Genomic DNA, 10,694 nt, shown 5'->3' on the forward strand with positions numbered 1-10,694 from the left:
CTGAGGGTCCCTCTGTCTGTCCCTCACTATCGCCATGCGTCACTCTGTCTCTCCAAAACTATCTCTGAGGGTCCCTCTGTCAGTCCCTCCCTATCTCCATGCGTCACTCTGTCTCTCCCTCAGTAGCTCTGAGGGTCCCTCTGTCAGTACCTCACTATCTCTGAGGGTCTCTCTCTGCCGTTCCCTCACTATCTCTGAGGGTCTCACTCTGTCAGTCCCTCACTAGCTCTGAGGGTCTCTCTGTCAGTCCCTCACTATCTCTTACGGTCTCTCTGTCAGTCCCTCACTATCTCTGAGGGTCTCTCTGTCAGTCCCTCACTATCTCTGAGGGTCTCTCTGTCGGTACCTCTCTATCTCTGAGGGTCTCTCTGTCAGTTCCTCACTACCTATGAGGGTCCCTCTTTCTGTCCCTCACTATCTCTGAGGGTCTCCCTGTCAGTCCCTCGCTATCTCTGAGGGTCTCTCTCTGTCAGTCCCTCACTATCTCTGAGGGTCTCTCTCTGTCAGTCCCTCACTATCTCTGAGGATCTCTCTCTGTCAGTCACTCACTATCTCTGATGGTCTCTCTCTGTCAGTCCCTCACTATCTCTGAGGGTCTCTCTGTCAGTCCCTCACTATCGCCATGCGTCACTCTGTCTCTCCCTCACTATCTCTGAGGGTCCCTCTGTCAGTCCCTCACTATCTCTGAGGGTTCCTCTGTCTCTCCCTCACTATCTCTGAGGGTCCCTCTGTCTCTCCCTCACTATCTCTGCGGGTCCCTCTGTCAGTCCCTCACTATCTCTGAGGGTCTCTCTCTGTCAGTCCCTCACTATCTCTAAGGGTCTCTCTCTGTCAGTCCCACACTATCTCTGAGGGTCTCTTTGTCAGTCCCTCATTATCTCTGAGGGTCTCTCTGTCAGTTCCTCACTATCTATGAGGGTCCCTCTGTCAGTTCCTCACTATCTCTGAGGTTCTCTCTGTCAGTCCCTCACTATCTCTGAGGTTCTCTCTGTCCTACCCTCACTATTTCTGAGGGTCTCTCTGTCAGTCCCTCACTATCTCTGAGGGTCTCTCTCTGTCAGTCCCTCACTATCTCTGAGGATCCCTCTGTCAGTCCATCACTATCTCTGAGGGTCTCTCTGTCAGTCCCTCACTATCTCTGAGGGTCTCTGTCTGTCAGTCCCTCAATATCTCTGAGGGTCTCTCTCTGTCAGTCCCTCACTATCTCTGAGGGTCCCTCTGTCAGTCCCTCACTTTCTCTGAGGGTCTCTCTCTGTCTCTCCCTCACTATCTCTGAGGGTCTCTCTATCAGTCCCTCACTATCTCTGAGGGTATCTCTCTCAGTCCCTCATATCTCTGAGGATCCCTCTGTCAGTCCCTCACTATCTCTGAGGGTCTCTCTCTCAGTCCCTCACTATCTCTGAGGGTCTCTCTCTGTCAGTCCCTCACTATCTCTGAGGGTCTCTCTCTGTCGATCCCTCACTATCTCTGAGGGTCTCTCTGTCAGTCCCTCACTATCTCTGATGGTCTCTCTGTCAGTCCCTCACTATCTCTGAAGGTCCCTCTGTCAGTCCCTCACTATCTCTGAGGGTCTCTCTCTGTCGATCCCTCACTATCACTGAGGGTCTCTCTCTGTCGATCCCTCACTATCTCTGAGGGTCTCTCTGTCAGTCCCTCACCATCTCTGATGGTCTCTCTGTCAGTCCCTCTCTATCTCTGAAGGTCCCTCTGTCAGTCCCTCACTATCTCTGAGGGTCTCTCTGTCAGTCCCTCACTATCTCTGAGGGTCTCTCTCTGTCGATCCCTCACTATCTCTGAGGGTCTCTCTGTCAGTCCCTCACTATCTCTGATGGTCTCTCTGTCAGTCCCTCACTATCTCTGAGGGTCTCTCTGTCATTCCCTCACTATCTCTGAGGGTCTCTCTCTCAGTCCCTCACTATCTCTGAGGGTCTCTCTCTGTCAGTCCCTCACTATCTCTGAGGGTCTCTCTCTGTCGATCCCTCACTATCTCTGAGGGCCTCTCTGTCAGTCCCTCTCTATCTCTGAAGGTCCCTCTGTCAGTCCCTCACTATCTCTGAGGGTCTCTCTGTCAGTCCCTCACTATCTCTGAGGGTCCCTCTGTCTGTCCCTCACTATCACTGAGGGTCTCTCTGTCAGTCCCTCACTATCTCTGAGGGTCCCTCTGTCTCTCCCTCACTATCGCTGTGGGTCTCTCTGTCAGTCCCTCACTATCTCTGAGGGTCTCTGTCAGTCCCTCACTATCTCTGAGGGTCCCTCTGTCAGTCCCTTACTCTCTCTGAGGGTCTCTCTCTGTCGTTCCCTCACTATCTCTGAGGGTCCCTCTGTCAGTCCCTCACTATCTCTGAGGGTCCCTCTGTCAGTCCCTCACTATCACTGAGGGTCTCTCTGTCCGTCCCTCACTATCTCTGAGGATCTCTCTGTCAGTCCCTCACTATCTCTTAGGGTCTCTCTGTCAGTCCCTCACTATCTCTGAGGCTCTCTCTCTGTCAGTCCCTCACTATCTCTGAGTGTCCCTCTGTCAGTCCCACACTATCTCTGAAGGTCTCTCTCTCAGTCCCTCACTATCTCTGAGGGTCCCTCTGTCTGTCCCTCACTATCGCCATGCGTCACTCTGTCTCTCCAAAACTATCTCTGAGGGTCCCTCTGTCAGTCCCTCCCTATCTCCATGCGTCACTCTGTCTCTCCCTCACTAGCTCTGAGGGTCCCTCTGTCAGTACCTCACTATCTCTGAGGGTCCCTCTGTCTCTCCCTCACTATCTCTGAGGGTCTCTCTCTGCCGTTCCCTCACTATCTCTGAGGGTCTCACTCTGTCAGTCCCTCACTAGCTCTGAGGGTCTCTCTGTCAGTCCCTCACTATCTCTGAGGGTCTCTCTGTCAGTACCTCACTATCTCTGAGGGTCTCTCTGTCAGTTCCTCACTATCTATGAGGGTCCCTCTGTCAGTCCCTCACTATCTCTGAGGGTCTCCCTGTCAGTCCCTCACTATCTCTGAGGGTCTCTCTCTGTCAGTCCCTCACTATCTCTGAGGGTCTCTCTCTGTCAGTCCCTCACTATCTCTGAGGATCTCTCTCTGTCAGTCACTCACTATCTCTGAGGGTCTCTCTCTGTCAGTCCCTCACTATCTCTGAGGGTCTCTCTGTCAGTCCCTCACTATCTCTGAAGATCCCTCTGTCAGTCCCACACTATCTCTGAGGGTCTCTCTGTCAGTCCCTCACTATCTCTGAGGGTCTCTCTGTCAGTCCCTCACTATCTCTGAGGGTCCCTCTGTCAGTCCCTCACTATCTCTGACAGTCTCTCTCTGTCAGTCCCTCACTATCTCTGAGGGTCTCTCTGTCAGTCCCACACCATCTCTGAGGGTCCCTCTGTCAGTCCCTCACTATCACTGAGGGTCTCTCTGTCAGTCCCACACTATCTCTGAGGGTCTCTCTGTCAGACCCTCACTATCTCTGAGGGTCTCTCTGTCAGTCCCTCACTATCTCTGAGGGTCTCTCTCTGTCAGTTCCTCACTATCTCTGAGGATCTCTCTCTGTCAGTCACTCACTATCTCTGAGGGTCTCTCTCTGTCAGTCCCTCACTATCTCTGAGGGTCTCTCTGTCAGTCCCTCACTATCTCTGAAGATCCCTCTGTCAGTCCCTCACTATCTCTGAGGGTCTCTCTGTCAGTCCCTCACTATCTCTGAGGGTCTCTCTCTGTCGTTCCCTCACTATCTCTGAGGGTCTCTCTGTCAGTCCCTCACTATCTCTGAGGGTCTCTCTGTCAGTCCCTCACTATCTCTGAGGGTCCCTCTGTCAGTCCCTCACTATCTCTGACAGTCTCTCTCTGTCAGTCCCTCACTATCTCTGAGGGTCTCTCTGTCAGTCCCACACTATCTCTGAGGGTCCCTCTGTCAGTCCCTCACTATCACTGAGGGTCTCTCTGTCAGTCCCACACTATCTCTGAGGGTCTCTCTGTCAGACCCTCACTATCTCTGTGGGTCCCTCTGTCTCTCCCTCACTCTCTCTGAGGGTCTCTCTGTCAGTCCCTCACTATCTCTGAGGATCCCTCTGTCAGTCCCACACTATCTCTGAGGGTCTCTCTATCAGTCCCTCACTATCTCTGAGGGTCCCTCTGTCTCTCCCTCACTATCTCTGAGCGTCTCTCTGTCAGTCCCTCACTATCTCTGAGGGTCCCTCTGTCAGTCCCTCACTATCTCAGAGGGTCCCTCTGTCAGTCCCTCACTATCACTGAGGGTCTCTCTGTCAGTCCCTCACTATCTCTGAGGATCTCTCTGTCAGTCCCTCACTATCTCTGTGGGTCTCTCTCTGTCAGTCCCTCACTATCTCTGAGGCTCTCTCTCTGTCAGTCCCTCACTATCTCTGAGGGTCTCTCTGAGTCAGTCCCTCACTATCTCTGAGGCTCTCTCTGTGTCAGTCCCTCAATATCTCTGAGGGTCCCTCTGTCTGTTCCTCACTATCGCCATGCGTCACTCTGTCTCTCCCTCACTATCTCTGAGGGTCTCTCTGTCAGTCCCTCACTATCTCTGCAGGTCTCTCTGTCAGTCCATCACTATCTCTGAGGGTCCCTCTTTCAGTCCCTCCCTATCTCCATGCGTCACTCTGTCTCTCCCTCACTATCTCTGAGGGTCCCTCTGTTATTTCCTCACTATCTCTGAGGGTCTCGCTCTGTCAGTCCCTCACTATCTCTGAGGGTCCCTCTGTCAGTCCCTCACTAGCTCTGAGGGTCCCTCTGTCAGTACCTCACGATCTCTGAGGGTCCCTCTGTCTCTCCCTCACTATCTCTGAGGTCCCTCTGTCTCTCCCTCACTATCTCTGAGGGTCTCTCTCTGTCAGTCCCTCACTATCTCTGAGGGCCTCTCTCTGTCAGTCCCTCACTATCTCTGAGGGTCTCTCTGTCAGTCCCTCACTATCTCTGAAGGTCCCACTGTCTCTCCCTCACTATCTCTGAGGATCTCTCTGTCAGTCCCTCACTATCTCTTAGGGTCCCTCTGTCAGTCCCTCACTATCTCCATGCGTCACTCTGTCTCTCCCTCACTATCTCTGTGGGTCCCTCTGTCAGTCCCTCACTATCTCTGAGGGTCCCTCTATCAGTCCCTCACTATCTCTGAGGGTCTCTCTGTCAGTCCCTCACTATCTCTTAGGGTCCCTTTGTCAGTCCCTCACTATCTCCATGCGTCGCTCTGTCAGTCCCTCACTATCTCTGAGGGTCTCTCTGTCAGTCCCTCACTATCTCTGAGGGTCTCTCTGTAAGTCCCTCACTATCTCTGAGGACCCTCTGTCAGTCCCTCACTATCTCTGAGGGTCTCTCTGTCAGTCCCTCACTATCTCTGAGGATCTCTCTGTCATTCCCTCACTATCTCTGAGGGTCTCTCTGTCCGTCCCTCAGTATTTCTGATGGTCCCTCTGTCAGTCCCTCACTATCACTGAGGGTCTCTCTGTCAGTCCCTCAGTATCGCTGAGGGTCTCTCTGTATGTCCCTCACTATCTCTGAGGCTCTCTCTCTGTCTCTCCCTCACTATCTCTGAGGGTCCCTCTGTCAGTCCCTCACTATCTCCATGCGTCACTCTGTGTCTCCCTCACTATCTCTGAGGGTCCCTCTGTCAGTCCCTCACTATCTCTGAGGGTCCCTCTGTCAGTCCCTCACTATCTCTGACGGTCTCGCTCTGTCAGTCCCTCACTATCTCTGAGGGTCCCTCTGTCAGTTCCTCACTATCTCTGAGGGTCTCGCTCTGTCAGTCCCTCACTACATCTGAGGGTCCCTCTGTCAGTCCCTCACTCTCTCTGAGAGTCTCTCTCTGTCAGTCCCTCACTATCTCTGAGGGTTCCTCTGTCAGTCCCTCACTATCTCTGAGGGTCCCTCTGTCAGTCCCTCACTATCTCCATGCGTCACTCTGTCTCTCCCTCACTATCTCTGAGTGTCTCTCTATCAGTCCCTCACTATCTCTGAGGATCTCGCTGTCAGTCCCTCACTATCTCTGAGGATCCCTCTGTCAGTCCCTCAGTATCTCTGAGGGCCCCTCTGTCTCTCCCTCACTATCTCTGAGGTCCCTCTGTCAGTCCCTCACTATCTCTGAGGGTCCCTCTGTCAGTCCCTCACTATCTCTGAGGGTCTCTCTCTGTCAGTCCCTCACTATCTCTGAGGGTCTCTCTCTGTCGTTCCCTCACTATCTCTGAAGGTCTCTCTGTCAGTCCCTCACTATCTGTGAGGGTCTCTCTGTCAGTCCCTCACTATCTCTGAGTGTCTCTCTCTCAGTCCCTCACTATCTCTGAGGGTCCCTCTGTCAGTCCCTCACTATCTCTGAGGGTCTCTCTCTGTCATTCCCTCACTATCTCTGAGGGTCTCTCTGTCAGTCCCTCACTATCTCTGAGGTTCTCTCTGTCAGTCCCTCACTATCTCTGAGGGTCTCTCTCTGTCAGTCCCTCAATATCTCTGAGGGTCCCTCTGTCCGTCCCTCACTCTCTCTGAGGGTCTCTCTCTGTCAGTCCCTCACTATCTCTGAGGGTCTCTCTGTCAGTCCCTCACTATCTCTGAGGGTCTCTCTCTGTCAGTCCCTCAATATCTCTGAGGGTCCCTCTGTCCGTCCCTCACTCTCTCTGAGGGTCTCTCTCTGTCAGTCCCTCACTATCTCAGAGGGTCTCTCTGTCAGTCCCTCACTATCTCTGAGGGTCTCTCTGTCAGTCCCTCACTATCTCTGAGGGTCTCTCTCTGTCAGTCCCTCACTCTCTCTGAGGGTCTCTCTCTGTCAGTCCCTCTCTGTGAGAAGGAGAATGACAATATCTCTCTCCCCTTCTCTTTCTCAGGAACAGGAAAGGAAACGGAAACAGAAATGGAAACGGATGTGGAAACAAAAACAGAAATCCAAATAAACAGCGCTCTCGGATGCCATTTCCACCCCCATGCAAGAATCAGATTCTCCCAACCCCTATAAGTGATTTGGAGTCAGTTTTTGGTGATGAGGTGACCGAGCGACCGAACAATTTCCGAGTGGGAAAACATCCAAAGAGGAATGCTGGGTGGCAAAAGAGCAGGAGGAGGTGAGAGAATGGACTGTCCCACAGCAAGGAGTAGAGGAATGTTTGGGTTGGTTGGAACTTGGTGATGGTTTGATGGGGGTTTTGTATTTGGTGATGGTTTCACGGGAAATTGTTATTTGGTGACAGTTTGATGGGGGATTGGTATTTGGTGACGGTTTGATGAAGAGAGAGAGTGTGTTTGTGTGTGTGTGAGTGTTTGTGTGAGTCTGAGTGTAAGTGTGAGCCTGAGTGTAAGTGTGTGTATGAGTGTGTCTGTATGAAAGAGTGTTGGGGTTTGTATGTGAGAGAGAATGTGTGAGAGGGTTTGTGTGTTTGTGGGTGCGTATGTGTGATGGCAGGGTTGGTATTTGATGATGGTTTAATGGGGCATTGGTATTTAGTGACAGTTTGATGGACAGGTTGGTATTTGGCAATGGTTTGATGGGGGCATGTTATTTGGTGATGGTTTGATGGGGGTTTAGTATTTGGTGATGGTTTGGTGGGGGCATGTTATTTGGTGATGGTTTGATGGGGGTTTAGTATTTGGTGATGGTTTGGTGGGGATTGATATTTGGCGATGGTTTGATGGGGTGGTTGGTATTTGATGACGGTCTGATGGGGTGTTGTTATTTGGTGATATTTGATGGGGAATTTGTTTTTGGTGATGGTTTAATGGGGGTTGGTATTTGGTGATGGTTTGTTGGGGGTGTTGGTATTTGGTGACAGTTTGATGGGGGTTGGTATTTGGTGACCGTTTAATGGGGGGGTTGGAATTTGGTGATAGTTTTATTTGGTGGAGCTGGTATTTGGTGATGGTTTGATGGGGTTTTGTATTTGGCGATGGTTTGATGGGGAGAGAGAATATGTTTGTGTGTGTGAGTGTTTGAGTGAGCCTGAGTGTAAGTGTGTGTATGAGTGTGTCTGTAGAAAGTGTTGGAGTTTGTGTGTGAGAGAGAATGTGTGAGAGGGTGTGTGTGTTTGTGAGTGTGTAAGTGTGAATGTTTGTGAGAGAGAGCGAGTTTGTGTGTGTAAGTGTGCATATGCATGTGTCTTTATGCTTGTGTGAATCTGTGTAAGCATGCTTATATGTGTGTGTGTGTCTGTGTGTGGGCTTGAGTGTGTTTGAGTATGAATGTGTCAGTATGAGAATGTGTGTGAGTTCATTCATGTGCCAGTGTGTGCATAAGTGTGTGTGTAAGTATGAGTATGTAAATGTGAGTGTGTGTGTGTGTAAACACAAGTGTGTGTATGTCAGCATGACAGTGTATTTGTGTGTGTGTGTGTAATTGTGAGATGTTTGTGTGTCTGTGAAAGAGAGAGTGTGTGAGTCTGAGTGTTTGAATGTGTAAGTGTGATGGTGTAAGTGTTATAATGCTGAGCTATCTGCAGTCAGGGTGATGGAGGGTGAGATATTGTCGAGATGGACTCTGGAGAGATGTTTGGTGGCAGGAAACAGCTGGGAAAGGATTTGTTAGACACTGCACAGCCCCGTGTCCTGCTCTCACTGATGCTGTGGCCCATTAATTCCATTGCCTTTGGCCTTCCCATAGGGAAGGAGGGTGGGTGAGTGGAGCCGCAATCTGGTTTGTGCATGGATTGGCACAGACTGTCCTGCAGAGTCTCTCGGGCTAACCCTTTCTCCATTTCAATTGCAGTTTCGAAATCTGGTTTGAGAGCATTGGATTTCCCGACTGCCCCATCCCGTGATTGCGCAGACGGAGCTGGGATATTGAGGCCGGAATGACGCTGGAATGGGAATGAAGATTCCGGGGCCTCCCTCTAAACTCTGCTTTCTTCTTAATCCTCCCCGTCCTCCTGACTAACACACAATCTCACAACACACCCACAGGAAGCCAAGTGATCCTAACCCCCACCTCCCTTTTCCTGCATTCAGTCTGTCACGCTGCCTGAGACAGTGTTTCTCGTGAGGGTCCTGACATTAAGGGATCCTTCCCCCACATACACTCAGTGTCTGAACATCCTCAGGTCTTCAGGACAGCTCTGTGCAGCCTGAACAACAGCCAGACCAGTCACTGGATCTCAGCACCCTCCTCTAATCCTGTCACATACTCACAGGGAAGGAGCCTGCTCCTGACTTCACAGGGTGGGGGGGAGGGGGGAAAACACAGGGGTCTCCTTGTGAGTTGATGGAGGGAGTGGGGAAGTGGGAGGATGATGTGGGTCATATCCTGTCGGATTGGGATAAAACGCAGGGTTCATGTTCTGGAGACCCTCTCTCTGTCTCTGTCTGTCTGTCTGTCTGTCTGTCTCTCTCTCGGGGGCTGACTGATGGCGGGGATGGGGTTGGTGGGTGGGAGACTGGCTCTGTGTTAATTTGTGTGGGAAAACCCTCCCTCCTCCCCCCCACTCTGTAATTCCCTCACAATTCATCAATAAAACTTCTTAATCGCTTGGAAAGTTCCTGTGTCATCCCTCACACCCTGGGAATGTCGGGCGGGGGGGGGCGTCGGTGACGGATGGGACATGGGAGGAGGGTGTCAGTGAGGGAGGGGACATGGTGGGAGGGAGACAATAAGAGAGGGGTAACATAGGGGGAGGGGGTCAGTGAGGGAGGGGACATCGTGGGAGGGGGTCAGGGAGGGAGGGGAACATGTGGGGAGGGGGTCAGTTAGGGAAGGGGACATTGGGGAGGGGGTCAGGGAGGGAGGGGAACATGGGGGGAGGGGGTCAGTGAGGGAGGGGGACATGGGGGGAGGGGGTCAGGGAGGGAGGGGGACATGTGGGGAGGGGGTCAGTTAGGGAGGGGGACATTGGGGAGGGGGTCAGGGAGGGAGGGGGACATGGGGGGGAGGGGGTCAGTTAGGGAAGGGGACATTGGGGAGGGGGTCAGGGAGGGAGGGGAACATGGGGGGAGGGGGTCAGTGAGGGAGGGGGACATGGGGGGAGGGGGTCAGGGAGGGAGGGGGACATGTGGGGAGGGGGTCAGTTAGGGAGGAGGACATTGGGGAGGGGGTCAGTGAGGGAGGGGGACATGGGGGAGGGGGTCAGGGAGGGGAACATAGGGGGAGGGGGTCAGTGAGGAAGGGGAACATGGGGGAGGGGTCAGGGAAGGAGGGGGTCATGGGGGGAGGGGGTCAGGCAGGAAGGGAAACATGGGGGAGGGGATCAGTGAGGGAGGGGACATGGTGGGAGGGGGTCAGTGAGGGAGGGGGACATGGAGGGGAGGGGGCAGTGAGGGTGGGGAACATGGGGGAGGGGTCAGGGAGGGAGGCGAACATGAGGAGAGGGAGACAATGAGGGAAAGGTAACATGGGGGGAGGGGGTCAGGGAGGGAGGGGGTATGGGGGAGGGGGCATGGGGGGAGGGGGTCAGTGAGGGAGGGAAACATGGAGGGGTGGGGTCAGTGAGGGAGGGGGCATGGGGGGAGGGGGTCAGTGAGGGAGGGAAACATGGAGGGGCGGGGTCAGGGAGGGAGGGGGAACATGGGGGAAGGGGTCAGTGAGGGAGGGAACATGGAGGGGAGGGGGTCAGTGAGGGAGGGGTAACATGGAGGAGGGAGACAGTGAGGGAGGGGGAACATGGGGGGAGGGGGTCAGGGAGGGAGGGGAAGGGTCAATGAGGAGGAGTTACATGGGGGAGGGGACAGTGAGAGAGGGGGAACATGGGAGGAAGGGGTCAGTGAGGGGGAACATGGGGGGTTCAGGGAGAGAGGGGAACATAGGG

At 53.4% G+C, this 10,694-nt stretch overlaps 1 protein-coding gene across 2 annotated transcripts in view; it reads left to right on the forward strand.

Moving 5' to 3' along the window:
• Window positions 1-9,421, forward strand: part of LOC122548191 (uncharacterized) — a 91,863-nt gene extending 82,442 nt beyond the window's left edge. For both annotated transcript variants that reach the window (XM_087978806.1, XM_087978807.1), the window contains exons 8-9: window positions 6,798-7,031; window positions 8,666-9,421. In XM_087978806.1, coding sequence (XP_087834932.1) covers window positions 6,798-7,031; window positions 8,666-8,717 — 286 coding nt within the window. In that variant the 3' untranslated portion in view covers window positions 8,718-9,421. The remainder of the gene's footprint in view (window positions 1-6,797; window positions 7,032-8,665) is intronic.
• Window positions 9,422-10,694: the final 1,273 nt, after the last annotated feature.

Source organism: Chiloscyllium plagiosum, unplaced genomic scaffold (assembly GCF_037043375.1).
Source record: "Chiloscyllium plagiosum isolate Xiang-an unplaced genomic scaffold, Cpla_swu_hap1 HiC_scaffold_35, whole genome shotgun sequence".
In the NCBI taxonomy this organism is placed as follows: Eukaryota; Metazoa; Chordata; class Chondrichthyes; order Orectolobiformes; family Hemiscylliidae; genus Chiloscyllium; species Chiloscyllium plagiosum.